A 16,807-nucleotide genomic window follows, 5' to 3' on the forward strand; every position below is an offset into this window, starting at 1 on the left:
TGGGACCAGTTCTCCTTCATCTTGCAAGCCAGCATCGCTTCGAGCACGCATGTGTGTGTGATCACTCCTTCCCTTCGCAGCATTGCCCCGGCATCACCATTCACTGTCGCCTGCATGAGCTGTTTCTTTACTGGTGTACCAAAGGTACTTTGAAGATGGGATGGGGATTTTTAGAGGGAAAGCCTGGAAATAGCTACGGATGTGGTTTGCCCCAATCTTGGCTGCTTTTCAGTGTGAAACCAACCCCTCTGCCCATCTGTTTTGCTCCAAACAGCGGCGGTTGTCAGATGAGATCGACAAACTGCGGCTGGAAGTTGATCAGCTCAAGACCAGAAGTGGGACATTTGTGGAGGGCGTACACACAAGGTGAGGGGCTCCTTCTGAAACCCTCCTTTCTGACACACATCCCTCTGTGATGGTTTTGGGCAACTTTCCTTTTAGGGCCCCAAAATGCTGTTAGCGTTGGGTGTTTCAGTGGTAGCAAGCCTTGATGCAGGGCTGTGCAGTGGTGCATCGCAACAGATCAGTCCTGGGGTGGGACACAGACTGTGGAGAACAGCCCAGCCCAACTGAATGACCTCAGATTTGCTCTTCTGATGGCAAAAAAAGCAACCCATTGGACATACATTTCTTCTTCGGCACAAAGGACTCAGAGTTTCTGTTTCCTCACTCTCAGCTGTGTCAGGGTGGCTTTATAGAGGTCCTGTTCTCACTGCCCAGCTCAGATCATGTACCATTTTCTTCACTTGGATTCATTTTCAGTTCTGCGTAAGCCTCCCATGACAGCAGGGTGTTCACCAAATGCCTTTCTCCCCCAGTGTGTGGGGGATGAACTGGGAAGGAAGAACCTGCCTTGCCATGGTGACCATCAGTGCAGACCCCCATGTAGCCCTCTGCTCTGCCACACTTTCATTTAAAGTCAGCAGGGAGGTAGAGGGACCCCAGCCCAGGGCTCCAGGATGGGAGGTGAGTTTATCAGGTCTCAGCCTCTGATATAGGCGAGGGATGGTCCAGGAATGGTCCCAGGAAGTGTGAGAAGGAGGGTGCTGATGTAGTGTGTGCCCCAGCACACTGCTGTGGCTGCTTGGAAGACTCTGTCCTCTTTTGAGTAATCAAAATGTGAGTTGAGTGAATCAAGGGATTGCTGGGAGCAACCACAAACTGCAACGAGTCACCTCCCAGAGAGGATGGAAATAATGGGAGCTGCTGCAGCAAGCCTCAGATCTGCTGGCAGCAGAGACAAAAGTGCCTGAAGGACAAATATCAGCACTGGAAAGAAGAAGAAGGGAGAGTGAGGAAGAACGTGTGAGGATAAAGGGCAGCTGAGTGCTGGAGGAGTGTCTGGAGCACACATGGGACCTCCTTGTATGGGTCTGTAAGAGCAGCATGTGCATTGCTCACTTATTAGTTTTTATTTCTTGAAGGGTGGCTCAGCAGAAAACTTGAGTTACAGAGGCTGGAATAATCCCCCAGTTGAAATGTCAGCTTTTGTCTAAGGCGCCTTTATCTGTTTTTAGCTCAGGAGCAGCTTGTCAGCAGCTCCACAGCTTAAATCCTCTTGAAACTCGGGCTGTGCCTTCGTCTGCAAACACTGAGCTGAACACCAAGCTGAGCTGTTCATGTTGGTGATTTTAATGGGGGTGGGGAGCCCAGATATGGCCCTCTGCTGGATACCAAACCCACTGTGATGGAAAATCTGCTGATTGCTCTGGGCAAATGCTAAAGCAAGCCCCAAACCTCATGCCTCCTATTGCAATGCATATAGGGAGGAACATCCCTGTGCTCTGGGATGCTTTGCTCAGCGACATGGATGGTCTTTAGGGTGAGGAGGTGTGAGCAGGTGATGTGGTGGTATGCACAGAGTCCCACAAGTGGCAGTAAGTGGCCTCACATCCCACTGCAGCTGCTGCATTGCTCTGTTCCTGAGCACCATTACAAGCTTGGAGGAGGAGGATAAAGAAGTCCCACATGGTTTCTGGTGGGGAGTCCCAAGTGATTCTCATGTCCTTGCACCTGGAAGATCTCTTTCAAATGGGATTTTATTCAGCAGGGTTTTTCTTGTGGAAATGTTGAAGAAAATATAAAAAGAAGTGCTGCTCATCTGAGTCCCATTGTGGAGACAAGGAGGTCACACACAGGGGGACTCTAGACATGTTGAGAGGTGCAGACTGTGCTGGACAGTGTAGGCCAAAACAGTATGGATGGTAAAAGCACAGTAAAAGGGTAGGTAGCAGTGGGGTAGGGCCCAGGGCTGAGCTTCCTACAGCCTGTCTGCTGGGTTAGGACTGGGGGAATGGAACACTTTTCTCTTCTGGAGCCTGATTTTGCATCAGAGCAGGGAGGTATTGCTGGGATGGTCATTCCAGAGTGGCCCTGTCCCCCTCCTCTGTCCTGAGGGCTATGTTAAAAGCAACCAGGGTACAGAAGCATCCTTGCGTGGGCAGTGTCCATAATGGAAGTCTCTCTCCACAGGTCCCACATGGGCAGTGCAACAGACCTGCGCTTCCCTCTGAGTGCTGTGGTCCATGCCCCTGCTGAGCCCTTTGGAACAGCCCCAGGTCTGCCTAGGACACAGAAGGGTCGATTCGCCACCCGGAGAGAGGAGCCAGCAAAGGTAACCCACCCTGCTGCCAGCACAGGGCTGGGGTCGGGGTCAGAACTGGGGTGTCCCTGCATGTTGGTCTCACATCTCCCTGATCTGGGGACATCGGGCCATTTCCTTCACCTGGCAAGTGAATGGAAGTAACATGGCAGGTTTGGTTCCCCCTGGGGTTGACTGTTGCTTGGAAGCCTCCAGTTTGGCATTCGGTGACATGGAGGTGCCATGTGGGACCAGAGCATCTTGTTCCCCCAGGACTGGGAGCAGGCCCAGGCAGGCGGCATTCTGGCCACGGGGCCTCACGCCTTTGACAGCGATCCTGAGATCTCTGATGTGGATGAAGATGACCGCGAGACCCTCTTCAGTTCCATGGACGTGCTCTCCCCTGGTGGGCACTCAGATGCCCAGACCTTGGCCATGATGCTCCAGGAGCAGCTGGATGCCATCAACGAGGAGATCAGGTAGAGGTCACAGCCCAAACCTACAACTGCTTTGCTGTGAAATGGCTTCAGAGTGGGGAGGAGGATTTGATGCCCTAAAACTGATGTCTCAATCCAACTTTAGCCAGGGAAACGACTCCAGGTCATCTGCCCATAGGGCTTGGTTCTTGCTGTCCTTTGGTGACATCAGTGCTGGTTCACAGCAAAGATCACTGTTTAAAAGAAAAAAAAGAGAGAGAAGAAACTGGAACATCCCTCAGCCGTGGTTTGTGTGTGTTTTGATGGGCCTTACTGCCATTTCTAGAGATCAGGGTCTCAAGTCACAGCACCCAGCTAGCCTTTCTATAGTGTCAATAAATCCCATGGCTGGGAGGTGCCAGAGGTCAGGGACCACCCCAGAATGGTGTGGATCCATGAGCCCTGAACCTGCTGCTCCTGCAGGATGATCCAAGAGGAGAAGGAATCCACTGAGCTCCGTGCGGAGGAGCTGGAGACCCGTGTGACCAGTGGCAGCATGGAAGGTCTCAACCTCACCCAGCTCTGCAAAAGGGCCTCCATCCCCACCTCGCTGACAGCCCTGTCCTTGGCCAGCTCATCCCCACCGCTCAGCGGCCGCTCCACCCCAAAGCTGACATCCCGCAGCGCTGCTCAGGACCTGGACCGTATGGGGATCATGACTCTGGTGAGGAGGCTCATGGGGCAGATGGGAACGTGGGTACAGGGTGTGCATGTGGCTGCTTAGGGTAGAAGCAGCATCCAGGTGTCCATACAGCTGAGTGGTGTGGAACAGGATGCCTGCGTTTGCTGAGGGGTTTCTCCATTAACTGCCACCCTTTCTGTGTCTCTCTTGCTTTCTCCCTTGCAATCAGCCCAGCGACTTGAGGAAGCACCGGAGGAAACTGCTAGTGAGTGGCTCCCACTCTGCTGGTTTTTGTCCAAGCCCCTTTTCCAGCCTGCTCCTGGCTTTGCCCACACCAGGTCAGGGTGCACCAGGTGTGGGTTGGAGCTGGGAACCCCAGGGATTCAGCAGGAGGATCCCATAAGGTGCTTGGGGATGTTCCAGCTGGCAGCTTGAAGTTCTGCAGGACATGGGGAGGGTCAGACAGCCACTGGGTCCTCAAACACTGAGCATCCCTTTTGGGGACAGGGTGTATTTGGGACATTCCCATCTGTCTTCCTCAGAGCTTTCTGCTGTGGCAGCATATTCTGTCCCTACACCTTGATCTGGGCCACGGCGCTTCATCCTCTCTCCTTCTCATTCCCCATATTCCCAGGATTCCCTGTGGCTGAATCCTCCCCATCTAGCTGTGCAACTCAAGCCACCACTGGAGCTCTGCTTCAGGCTTATCCTAGAGCATGGCAAAGCCTCCGGATGCTGCTGGCTCTTTTGGCCATGCCTCCATGGAACAAGAGAGAGGGGTTCTAGGGCAGGCAGCAAGACAAGGATGAAGCTTTGGGCTTTGGCCATCCAACCTCATGGCTCCTGTGCTTGTTTAGTCACCTGCAGCTCGGGATGAAAGCCGAGAGGATAAAACCACCATCAAATGCGAGACTTCTCCCCCATCCTCCCCCAGGACGTTGAGGCTGGAGAAGCTGGGCCACCCTGCACTGAGTCAGGAGGATGGGAAGAGGTACGTGGAGCACCTGCTGGATCTCAATCCATGGCTTAGAGATGGGCTGGGGGTTTGCCATGACTCTTGTGCTGCTTGGGAATAACCTAAGGCTTTGCTGTTCCTCTCCCTCCTCCATCCCCAGCTCACTGGAGGAACAGGCCAGTAACCCCAGCAGCAACAGCAGCCAGGACTCCTTGCACAAGGGCTCCAAGAGGAAGGGGATCAAATCCTCCATCGGGCGTTTGTTCGGGAAAAAAGAGAAGGGCCGCTTGATTCAGCTGAGCAGAGAAGGAGCCACAGGGCAGGGTCTGTGAGCAGCCCCATTCCTGTGCATGCCGGGCGGGCATTCTCTTGGGTCAGGCTCTACTCACACCTTCTGGCTCTCTCTGGCTTTGAAGTAGTGTTGGGGTTACAGGCAGAGGAGCAGGGACACTTGGTTGGCCTGGGGACATCGAGGCCACCAGCTCTGAGCATCCTGGGGCAGGCAGATCCTGGTGCTTTCTGCCCCATGTACCTTTCTGATCTGAGCATGGTACCAGTGCTAATGCTTTCCAAGAGATGCAGTGAGAATAACAATCTCCCATCACTATATCTTATCCCTAACATTCTCAAATCTGTTTACCCCAACTTGGCACCTCCCTCATGTTGCTCAGCACTGTGATAGGAGATGCTTTTCAACATATACATCCTTTATTCCATCAGTGTTGAGCACCTTGAAATGGGAAGGCTGGCAGGCAGGGATCCCTGTGGGTTCCAGTGTGACAAGTGGTGCTCTGGGGGTGGGTTGGAAATGGAGACCATTGCCTCCTGTACTGTGATTGTGCATGCCCATAACTTCGGTGCAAGGATCCATGCAGTGCCATGGGGGACAACGTGCTGACCTGGGAGTATCTTGCTTACCCAACAGTGTTGCTGACCGACACAGAGGTGGGCATTCAGGACCCTCTGGGACTCGGCAAGCTGGGTGCTCAGGCTGAAAAGGATCGGCGCCTACGGAAGAAGTAAGTGAACCTCATTCTCTGCCACAGCAAGAAAATGGCTCTGGCTGCTAAGCTGTGACACAGGGCTAGGAATTGCTGAGAAGACTTCTTGTCTTCATCTCCTCTTGAGCCTTGTTAGCTCCTTTATTGCTTTGTTTCCAGCTGGTTTTTGCTTCTGATAGTCTCTTCTCTTTTGCTAGTTACTTTCTTCCCCTCAGGCTCCCAGTAAATCACTCTTCTGCTTCTTTTTGCTCCAGGCATGAACTTCTGGAAGAAGCTCGGAGGAAGGGATTGCCCTTTGCTCATTGGGATGGTCCCACTGTTGTCTCCTGGCTGGAGGTGAGGCAGAGTGTGCCCACACATTGTCCCCACACACAGTCTGCAGTGTGTTCACCTGGCAGGGGTACAGAACCCTGCAGTCCCATTTTGCTCCATGCATGTGGGTGGTGGTTGCAAAACAACCCACGCTCAGCAACTCCAAACCCTTTCCCAAGACATGGAGATGTTTTCTGTGCTCTCCTGTTGAGAAGGGAGGTGGCAAAGGAGCATCTGTAGATCCAATTGAGTGGAGCTGGGGGAGCAGAGCAATTCCCCATATCTCTCTCATGTCTACAAGGCTGTCCTTTGGGGTTTCTTCAAGCTCTTGAGTTGAAAGGCTCAGTGGATGTGCATTCCCTATGCTCTACCCATGAGATATAGAGAAGCTGCTGTGTCCACAGGCAATCTATGCAAGGTCCAAACAAAAATGGATCCCAACCTGGGTATGCAGCCTTGATATGGAGCTTCAGACTGGATGTCCTCTACCCTCCCTGGGTGGATACCCAACTTTGCCCTGTCTCAACAGCTCTGGGTAGGGATGCCAGCCTGGTACGTTGCTGCTTGCCGAGCCAACGTGAAGAGTGGAGCCATCATGTCAGCCCTGTCTGACACCGAGATCCAGAGGGAGATTGGCATCAGCAACGCGCTGCATCGCCTAAAGCTGCGACTGGCCATCCAGGAGATGGTTTCACTCACGAGCCCATCAGCACCACCCACCTCACGGACAGTAAGCACTCCATCCCACAGCTGTTTTCCCCATCCCCTGGCACTGTAGGACCACAGTGGCTCATCAGCCCCCAGAGAGTCCCAGTATTGCAGGGAAGTGCAGCAAGAACTTGCCAGTGTTTAACACAGATCTCCCACTTGCCCTGGATAATACATGGGGCTGATAGTGGGATTGTAGCTTGTGCTGGTCTCTAAAGCCCCCAAGGGGTTAATGGTGCCCCAGTAAGCCAAGACATGTCTGTAGAAATACAGTCAGCAAAAGGAACAGCCCCAGGCATGCCCTCACATGGCCCTGTCTGGGGTCACAGCTGTCATAGGCAAGCCTGCAGGCTCTGTGAACATAAAACCAAAGTATAAAGGCAGACAGAATGCCACTAGATCTTGCTGCACTCTCTATGGCTCTATGGACAACCCAGATGTCACCATCCCAAACTGCAGGGATGCTGCTGTGTGCCCCCTGGCTCTGCTCCACATGTGAGGATGCTCTGATCCTCCTTCACCCTGAGCCGGGCTTGTGTCCACTGTAGCTGTGAGCCCTGGTTCTACAGCAGCTCACTTTATCCTCTCTGCCCTTTTCTCCTCCAGTCCTCTGGAAATGTCTGGGTGACCCACGAGGAGATGGAGAACATGGCGACGTCCACCAAGACGGTGAGGCTGGCTGCCCTGCCGCCATGGCGGATCAGTTACCGAGCTGAGCTCCAGGCGTGCATTAAGGCAGTAAACCCCGGGAGGGAAGGGGATCTTTGCTGTGTCTCATGTGTCAGCTCTTGGCCAGCACCATGCACCTGTTTAGAAACCATCTTTCAGTCTTTAATATCCCAACGATTTCTAAAGCTGGCTTAAAAAAAAAACATCAGATGCATTTTCCTTTGTCAAGCCCCCGTGGATGTTGCTGGGTTTCTAGTGCCAGCTATGAGTTAAACAGGAAAGAAAAATACAAGAGTGATCTCAGATAGATGCATGAGACTGAGATCCACATTGGTCAGCCAACACCCAGAGAAGTCACTTTCCCATTGGCATTAGCATGCCCAAATATTGCCCCTGCTGTCCCTACCGCTGGTTGATACGTTGAGGTTCCTCAGAGAGATGTAGCCATGCTCCCAAGAGCTCTGGGTTCTTTGGAGGGATGTAACCACGCTCCCCTCTCAGCAGCTTAATGACCTTCTGTCTGTGTCTCAGAGCTGGGGCAGCAGTTTGGGTTGGCAGTGTGAATTAATTTGGCATTTTACTGAAGCTCATGCCTGCTGTCTGGGTGGCACAGAGGTTTGTTATTGGCAATGGGATCTTTTGGGGACAGGGAGTTCAGAGTTACAGCTGGAATGCCACACTTTCCCTTGTAGGTTTTGTGAGGCTGAGAGAAACCAGCCCGTGATAACAAGCTGCAAAATTGGCAGATTGAGGTGACCCAAGAGCTGCCCATATTTCCCATGATGGATGTCTAAGCTCTAGTGTCTGTGCCAGCTAATGCCAAAGACCTGTTAAAAAAGCCCCATCCAACATCCTTGCTTGACAGAGATGTCATGAATCCTGAGTCCTTGCAGGGCTGGGATATCCCCAGCACCCTGCTAACAAGGCTGAGCCCCACAAGCCCATCATAGTCACACCATGCTGAGGGGTCCCATGCTTGGCACACGTGGCATAAGCTGTCACTGTGAAGTGCTGCCGTGTACTGACTTTACCTGTCCTTTCTATTGACATGCTGCATGTGTCACGCTTAGGACACAGAGGAAGGCAGCTGGGCACAGGTGAGGTCTCCACTGTGTCTCATTCATTGAATGGTACGTGGGGTGGATGTGGGAGGGAGAGCTGGACACGACGGGGCACCCAAGGAATAAGCATGGGGCATCAGCACATGATGAGTCCTGCTTGGAGTTGAGCCTGCACACAGTGCTTTCTCTATGAGCATAACATGGGTCATGGCCAACAGGACCATTCCCCCCAGCTCCTCCAGCCCAAAATAGGGTTGAACACCCCAGTCCACATGTAGTTCTCAGGACAGTGGACCACCATGCTGCAGCACTGAGCTGTCACTGATCTCCTGGGGCTTTCTGCAGGTCTTCTGAGCCCTGTTTTTTTCCTAGCTTCTCTATTTGCTTTCACAGACACTGGCCTATGGGGACATGAACCATGAGTGGATTGGGAACGAGTGGCTGCCCAGCCTGGGCCTCCCTCAGTATCGCAGTTACTTCATGGAGTGTCTTGTTGATGCACGGATGCTGGACCACCTCACCAAGAAAGACCTCAGAGTGCACTTGAAGATGGTGGACAGTTTCCATCGGTGAGTCCTCCCCTTTGGGAGGTCCTTGAGGTGCAGTACCTGCATGTGGATCAGGGGATGGGGGATTTTGAGGGATTCTCCTCTGTCTTGGCCAGCCTCAGTGCTGGAGGGTGGCTCATCTGGGCCAAACTTGGGACAGCCTGCTCTTAGAACAGGATAAAACTGATGGACATGGGGACTCCCACAAAAGGGAGGGATGTTCATTCTCCATCTTCTGGCTAAGATCATCCCTTTGAAATTCATCTATGATGACTCAGTCCTACACCAAAACATCCTTTGGGCACATGGAGAGTTAGTAGGAAAGTGGGTCCCTCTGCAGGGTCCCTCCAAAGTGTCTGCCCTCCTGAAGGTTGGGTGATGTCTTATGTCCTTGCAGCACCAGCCTACAGTATGGCATTATGTGCCTGAAGAGGCTCAACTACGACCGCAAAGAGCTTGACAGGAGGCGAGAAGAGACTCAGCACGAAATCAAAGGTCAGCAGCTACATCCACCATCGTGGAAAAGCCGACAAGAAACCTTCAAAGAAATGCCCAGTAATGGTCTCTCTCATATTCATAACACAGCACTTGCTAAATGAAAATCAGTATTTCTGAGCAATGCTCATGCCTGTAGGGCTGTTCTCTCTGCAGTATTTCCCCTGCTAATTGTTCCAAGTACCTTTAATCTCACCCCAGTCAAGCATAAGTAAGGAGGGAGGGTGTCAAGACATGAAGGGCCTTGTCCCAGCATCAGATCAGCGTCTCCTCCTGCTCCTTTCAGATGCTTAGGACACCCCCCAGCTTATCAATCTCTCCTTCCTTGTTGGCTATCCTGACATTTCCTGTGCTTAGATTACAACTCATTATTGATAATGCCCCTAATTACATCATCGATCCAGGGCTCTTAGGATTAATTTTCACAGTTGTTTTCTGCCTGTCATTTCTGCATTTAGTTTGGTAACTTGAAGTGAGCCATTCCTGGCACTTAGCTACACGTCACTGCTGCTGGCCCAGGAAGGAGACTCAGCCTGGGGCTGTGTGGCAGGACTCCAGCACATCCCAGCCTACTGCACAACCAAGAGCACTGTCTGGGCTTCCTTGTAACATGCTCTTGTTCTTTTGCAGACGTGTTGGTGTGGACCAATGACCAGGTCATTCATTGGATCCAGTCCATCGGGCTCCGCGAGTACGCCAACAACCTCGTTGAGAGCGGGGTGCACGGGGCACTCCTGGCCCTTGATGAAAACTTTGACCACAACAGTCTGGCTCTCGTGCTGCAAATCCCCACGCAGAACACACAGGTAAGGAGAGCTTCCATGGGAGATTTTGGAGGAGGATGGCTGGGACATAGCTGCATTGCGACTCCCACCAACTCAACTCTGCCTTTCAAAGCAGAGCACTCTGATGGTCAATGGGCTTTTTCTCCATCGTTCTCAGGGCTGGGTTGGGGAGCTGTGCTTGGAGCTGCTCCCATAGATGGAGAACATTCATTTGATGTTATTTTCAGGCTCGACAAGTGTTGGAGAGGGAGTTCAACAATCTGCTTGCATTGGGCACAGATCGAAGGTTGGACGATGTGAGTACGAAGACTCTCCCATACTCGAATTGTGCTGGGTACCTGTTCTTGTTCAAGAAATGGGAAGAACAGAACTACTTCTCTCTCCCCACTTGTCCTGCGGAGACAAGTAGCAGTTGCACGAGCAGTGGAATAAATTAAAACTAAATCATTTAAAATTCAAAACAGTCTATGGAAGCAAGTGAGGTAGAATCCTGTGCATCTCTTCTAGTGCTTAACAGGTTGAATTTGAGGAGGAATCACCCAGCTTTTCTTGCCAGCTATTTTTTTGTAGCTTTTTAGAGGCACAGATGTTCTGTTCATGACATGTTAGCAGCTGGTAAAGCGTGGGTTGGAGATACCCTGTTATGCAGTCAGAAAGCTGTTCACATTGAGTCACTGAAGGAGGGAATTTATCTAGATCTGTCCTACATACAGCTTTCTTGCATGAGATATGATAGCAGAGCTGGTCAGAGCTCTCTTTAGAGCATGAAGACAAGTAGGTGCTTCCAGATAAGTACACAGTTAGATGCTTCCCTTTGGGTTTTTACTGGGGCACCTGCACAGTTAGATGAAAGCAGTGAGGATATCTCACAGGGGTGGGAGGTCCTGCTGTCCTTGCTGCTGGGTTCACAACCTGCTCTTCTATCTCAGGGTGATGACAAAACCTTCCGTCGGACCCCGTCCTGGAGAAAGCGCTTTCGCCCACGAGATGTTCACAGCATCAACATGCTCAGTGGCTCAGCTGAGACGCTGCCTGCTGGCTTCCGCGTCACCAGCCTGGTGCCATTGCCACCTCCATCTGCCCCTGCCAAGAAAATGCCCCCAGAAGGTAGGCCAACCCTTCCCAGCAGGGTCCCTTCTGGACCAGGTAACCCTATGCCACTGTCCTAAACCTTTTGCTGCATCCCCAAAGGTACAAAGCCTCTCACTTTGACTCATGTGGATTCAATACACAACTGCTGCCGGATAAATGTGTTGGTGGGAAGCTGAGGATTAATTGGGGAAGTCACTAATTCCATGCTCTGCTCTTTGTTTCTCTTCCAGTTGGTGCCTCTGGGTCACCACGGCTGGAGACCTCCACAGTCCGGACGTACTCGTGCTGAGGATCAGTGTGATGGGAGCCAGCCCAGCCCTGGGTATGTGCAAGGAGGACCAGAGTTGGGTGGGAACCAAGAGGAGAGCAGCAGGACCAGCATCCTGTGCTGGTGTGACCCAGGCAGAGTGCCTGCTGTCACCAAGGTTTGCCTCACTGTTGGGCTGCAGTTGGAGAACAGCCTGCTTTTTGCTGAGGTTCGCAGGCTCAGCATCCCAGGCACTGGTCTGGGTGGTACATATGAGTTGTCTAGTCCCTGAGGTCCCCAGGATACCAACCTAAATGAGGGGTCCATTGGAGTGAGGGTGGGAGGTTCTCCTGGGACACTGCTGTCCCTCAGGGCATGGCTCCCAGTGCCAGGAGCTGTGGGTTTATCAGCATGGTGGTCCTCAGGTGGAGGTGAACCATAGTCCTCATGGAGCCTTTCCCACCTTGTTTCTCAGCACATCCCCACTATCCATTCGGCCAAGTGCCAGCTGCCTTTCAGGACAAGGCCAGAGCTCAGCCTGTGCCTGTTTCTCGGCCTGAACCAACAGATGTCACAGTGCTACTGCCATGGACAGAAAAGGCTGCTCTCCTTTCTGCTTGTGCACCCACCGCTGTCCCTGGCTCCCCGTGCCTCCTGCCTGTGGCTGTTCTACCCCACCTCACACCAGCCAGGCTCTGGATGTGCTCACCAGGTGCCAGCTCCATCCCTGGTGGACGTGCAGCCTATATCAGAGAAGCGGAGATGCCCCAGAAGTGGGCTGCAATATTTGGAAACCTTTCTCCTGCCTGGTTCACGTTGCCAATATGCCATAGACTGTCACACCAGCTCACAGGAGTCCCGGGCATCAGGGATGCCACTGCACGTAGGACTCAACGCCAAGGAGTGTTCAGGCTCAGCTCTGCGTGAAAACCCTGACACGGGGAGATGGCCAAGGAGCTGCCATACTGGGTGGAATGGAGGGGCTGAGGCCAGTGCCAGGATGGACACTGCACAGGGTGGAGTGGGGAGCCGCTGCTGTGGGTGCAAGGAGCATTCTTGGGTGGCACTTTGGTGTGCCCCAAAGTGGGGAAGGGTTGGACTGCCCCATCTGGCTTACTGCTGTCTGGGATGCTGTCAGGCCTGACCTTGGGGACCAGAGGGACACAGCAGGGACACCCAGTGCTCCGGGACCACCCGTCCCTTCCCTACAGGTGCAGAGGAGATGCTCTCCCCTCCTGCCTCCAGGCTATGGGCAGGGGTGATCCAGGAGGCTCCCACTCCTTCCCATTTCTCCCCCATAGGGTAGGATCTCTTCATCTCCTCATGCCACGTTTGCCTTGTGTGGCCCCTATTTCTGATGTGATATTTATTGATGGCTGGAATGACCTATACTTATCATGTGCTGTCTGGAAGTGCAATATCTGAGAGGCTATACAGTCACAATGTCTTTTCGGTGTATTATTTGCCTAATACAGTATTAAATATTTTTTTAATTTGAAGAGTCGGTGAACCCTTTCTATCGATGCCCTACTTCTTTCGTCATGTTATTGGTACTGCATGGACTCCAAACCCTGGATCGGGTCAGGAAAGGATGTATGTATGTTCCAATAAACAGGATTTTAAAGCAATACTGGCTTGAGCCTTCTTTCTAGAGCCCAAATTAGAAATAGAATCGAACTTTGGAGAACAGAATTAGCATCACCTGATGCCCCAAGTGCTTTCGGGGCACAGGGCTGAGCCCCAGATGTGAACCAGTGAGTTGAGTGGTCTCTGCAGGGCTGATTTAAGCATGAGACCTCCACTGATGTCCATCCAAAGACCTTGGATTTTCTGATATGGGGGAAAAAACAACCAACCCAAGCAAAGAGTTAGGAGAGATTTGCACAATGTGAAAGAGCAGTAAAGGAAACCTTGAGCAATTCAAACAAGAATGCCTTTATTAAAAAAAACAACAACAAAAAAAGTCAAAATAAGTTAGCAAAAATAATAATTAAAAAAAAAAAGAAAACACAAACAAATAGCAACTGCACACAGCGGTCAGTAGGAAAGCCGGCGAAAGCAGCCCGCCGGAGAGAGACCTTGGTCGAAGAGCAACTTGGAAACAGCCACATTGGCTGTGGCACACGTGTTGGCCCCCAAGGAAGGAAAGCCCCCGGCCTGGGGGACCTGAGGCCGCCACCAGCCACCACCATCACACTTCTCCCCTTTTCTTCTTTCCACCGGTGGGAGCGTTTGGAGAGGAGTGGGAAAGGATTTGGGCCGTTTCAGTGCTGCAGTCCACAGTGTTGGAGGGGTAATTATGATTTCCAGCAGCTGGATCCTTCCAGCATCTCAATCCCACCCCATTTCCAGCTTGGAGAGCTGCAGGGATTTGTGCCAGCTCAGTTTTGGACCCTTTCCTCTGGGAACGTCACGGCCACGTCCTCCACAGCGATGCTCTCCACAATGGAGGAGAGCGAGTGGAGGTTGCGGTCCTCTGCTGCATCATCACTCAGGAGATGATCTGAGAGAGAAGAGGCAGGGCAATGGGATGGTGGCCCCATGACACCACCCTGTGTGACAACACTGACATGGGGATCTGCTCCCAGATCCCGTCCTGATGGCTGCTTCCAGCACATCGGACAATGGGAGAAGTCTGAGTGCACTCAGGCAGTGCTGGAGGGGTCACCCAACACTGGGGTAGGGGGAGGACAAGGCTCCTCCTGTCCCCTGGCTGTGGGTTTTGGTTCAGGGATGCTCAGCCCCAGCACTGTGGTGTCCCTGGGATGGAGGGCTGAGGAAGGGGAGTTCCTTACCTGTGGGGTTGGTGCCAAACTCCAGCTGGGTGCTCCACTCAGGGCTACAGGATGAGCTGCCAGAGCCACACTCGCTGGGTGCCTGCAAGGACCAAAGTGCTGCACGAGCCCACCTCCACCAGCCAAATCCCACTGCCTGCCCCCAGCACTGCCATCCCTGGCAGTACAGCACCAATATGTGGTCACAGACCCAGAGCAGATGGTGACATTTGGGATCCTAGGGATCCACCAGTGCCAGGTGCATCATTAATCTCCATGAGTTCTGGAAAACCCATTTTGGTGCTCTGGGTGCATGGCCACCTGCTTGCACTCAGGATGCAAAGCTCTGCTGGAGGGGCAGCCAGACAGTATCAAAGTGCCAAGGTCTGAAAGAGGATGAATCTTTGCAAGTCACCCCTTTCTCCCCTTTTACAAAGTCCACTGATGTCAGTATCAATATGTAGATATCTGGTATCTGTATCTATATGCCATTCATCTCAATGTCATCTATATGTACATATCTATATCATTTATATCTGTAATCTATACAGTCTCTATTCATACCCATGCATCTGCAGTCTATATATCACCTATATCTATATATCATTTACATCTCTCATCTACACCTATATCACCCATAACTGCATCCACAGCTCCACATTCCCACATACAAAGCCTCAGCAGCCAGGAGTTGCAAACCATCATCCCCCAGCAACCAGATGGCAGACAAAAATATCCCCCAAAAATGTACTTAAGCCTCCAGAATCTCTTGATGGGGTGGATGGAGCCCAACCACACCCTGTGTGCTGAGGGCAGGATGCCACTGCCTCAAGGATTCTTGCCTGGATCCCAGTTTGGTGCCATTGGACTGAGAAACCAGTGCTGGTCCCCACTAGGACAAGTCCTCATGCACCAGGGGGTCAGGCCTAGAGCATTGTATTACTTTACATTGCTTTATGTTACATTACATTACATAGCTGTTGTTACATTGTTTTCTTACTGTATTGTACCATATTGTGTTGTACTGTATTGCAATGCATTGTACTGTGCTATATTTTTCACTACACTACTTTTCATTGCCATATTTTACCCCGCTTTGTGGCCCACAGACAGGGATTGGAACTGGAGGATCTTTGAGATCCAATCCAACCATCATATGGTTCCATGAATCCATGGTTCTATCATTCCATGACTCAATGATTCTATGATTCCATGACCACATGATTCCATGGTTCTATGATTCCATGTCCTATGGTCCCATTATTTTAGGACTGTATGATTCCTTGACCCAATGATTCCATGTCTCTGTGACCCCACGATTCCATGATTCTATGACCCCATGATTCCATGGTTCTGTGACCCCATGATTCCATGGCTCTATGATTCCATTATTCTATGGTCCTATGATTTTAGGACTGTATGATTCCTTGACCCCATAATTCCATGACTCTATTGCCCCATGATTCCATAGTTCTATGACCACATTCCACAACTCAATGATCCCATAGTTCTACAATTGTTTCTATGACTTAAGCCTTCCCACCCCCCACCAACCCACTGTGCTCAACGCAATGGCCATCAGCCCATTACCCACCAACACCCACTCATAGGGACAGCAAACTGAGCATCACCACCCCATTCCTCCATCACCACCAGCTCCCACCCCCCATCCACACCCATCCCCACACTCACAGCAGGTTGTGGTGCAGTGGGGCGGTAGCGCAGCTCCCTCTGCTCGCGCTCCTGCTGGTTGAGGCTGCTGAGCAGGCTCTGCAGGCGCTCTATGTACTGAATGGCGCTGCGTAGGATCTCCACCTTGGGCAGCCTCTGGTTGGGGTTGAGCAGAGTGCTGCGTTTCAGAGCCTCGAAGGCTTCGTTCACCTTCTTCAGCCTCCTCTTCTCCCTCAGTGTGGCCGCCCGACGTCTGTCAATGGACACGGTTTTGCGCTTGCAGATCTTGCAAGCCCATGGCAAGCATTGCCCAGGGCAGTGATCAGGCAACGTCGAGTCCTTCTCCTCCAAAGCCCCTCTGCTTTCAGGGCACAGGGACACCTCGGGCCGCTCGGGAAACGTGGCTGCCTCGTATCCCTGCAAGCGGGAGCCCAGGAAGTTTTCCCCATCATAAAACCTCTGCTCCGGGAAAAAGTAAGGGTTGGTCTCAAAGAGCTCCATGGGAGGACGTGTGCACAGCTCAGGGACGGCTGCTCCGTTTCCCTGCGCCAACTGCTCGGTGCCATTTAAACCCCAGCGCTGGCATTAAATCACAGAGATAAATATAGAAAACTTAAAGGAAACCTGAGCCCACCATAAGCTGCTGCCTCGCATCAAAACTTGTCCGGCTGCGGCCACGAGGACTGCACAGCTTGGGGAGGGAGGGGGGGGAGATGGTAGGGTGGGAGCTGCCCTGGCTGCCCCAACAGGGGCTTTGTTTGAGCCCGTGGGTGGCACTGGGGTTGCCAGCCCCAAACTGCATTCCTGTGT

The 16,807-nt window shown here is 52.2% G+C and overlaps 2 protein-coding genes across 2 annotated transcripts in view; one reads left to right on the plus strand and one right to left on the minus strand.

The window, feature by feature from the left end:
• The window catches only part of PPFIA4 (PTPRF interacting protein alpha 4), a 40,858-nt gene extending 27,807 nt beyond the window's left edge, over positions 1 to 13,051 (plus strand). Inside the window, exons 13-31 of the mRNA XM_015885067.2 lie at positions 275 to 366; positions 2,473 to 2,614; positions 2,855 to 3,060; positions 3,481 to 3,721; positions 3,909 to 3,944; positions 4,537 to 4,670; positions 4,795 to 4,958; positions 5,560 to 5,653; positions 5,890 to 5,971; positions 6,477 to 6,677; positions 7,262 to 7,324; positions 8,395 to 8,421; positions 8,779 to 8,954; positions 9,331 to 9,428; positions 10,059 to 10,234; positions 10,441 to 10,509; positions 11,143 to 11,320; positions 11,536 to 11,627; positions 12,028 to 13,051. Coding sequence (XP_015740553.1) covers positions 275 to 366; positions 2,473 to 2,614; positions 2,855 to 3,060; positions 3,481 to 3,721; positions 3,909 to 3,944; positions 4,537 to 4,670; positions 4,795 to 4,958; positions 5,560 to 5,653; positions 5,890 to 5,971; positions 6,477 to 6,677; positions 7,262 to 7,324; positions 8,395 to 8,421; positions 8,779 to 8,954; positions 9,331 to 9,428; positions 10,059 to 10,234; positions 10,441 to 10,509; positions 11,143 to 11,320; positions 11,536 to 11,594 — 2,238 coding nt within the window. The 3' untranslated portion in view covers positions 11,595 to 11,627; positions 12,028 to 13,051. The remainder of the gene's footprint in view (positions 1 to 274; positions 367 to 2,472; positions 2,615 to 2,854; positions 3,061 to 3,480; positions 3,722 to 3,908; positions 3,945 to 4,536; positions 4,671 to 4,794; positions 4,959 to 5,559; positions 5,654 to 5,889; positions 5,972 to 6,476; positions 6,678 to 7,261; positions 7,325 to 8,394; positions 8,422 to 8,778; positions 8,955 to 9,330; positions 9,429 to 10,058; positions 10,235 to 10,440; positions 10,510 to 11,142; positions 11,321 to 11,535; positions 11,628 to 12,027) is intronic.
• A 416-nt stretch (positions 13,052 to 13,467) lies between these two features.
• Positions 13,468 to 16,575, minus strand: MYOG (myogenin). The gene is made up of 3 exons (XM_015884883.2): positions 16,019 to 16,575; positions 14,348 to 14,429; positions 13,468 to 14,055 (listed from the first exon to the last, which is right to left on the minus strand). Exons 1-3 carry the CDS (start codon positions 16,496 to 16,498, stop codon positions 13,934 to 13,936), a joined length of 684 nt encoding a protein of 227 aa, XP_015740369.1. The 5' UTR covers positions 16,499 to 16,575; the 3' UTR covers positions 13,468 to 13,933.
• Between the last annotated feature and the right edge of the window lie 232 nt (positions 16,576 to 16,807).

The sequence above is a fragment of the Coturnix japonica genome, chromosome 26 (assembly GCF_001577835.2).
Source record: "Coturnix japonica isolate 7356 chromosome 26, Coturnix japonica 2.1, whole genome shotgun sequence".
NCBI classification, from domain to species: domain Eukaryota; kingdom Metazoa; phylum Chordata; class Aves; order Galliformes; family Phasianidae; genus Coturnix; species Coturnix japonica.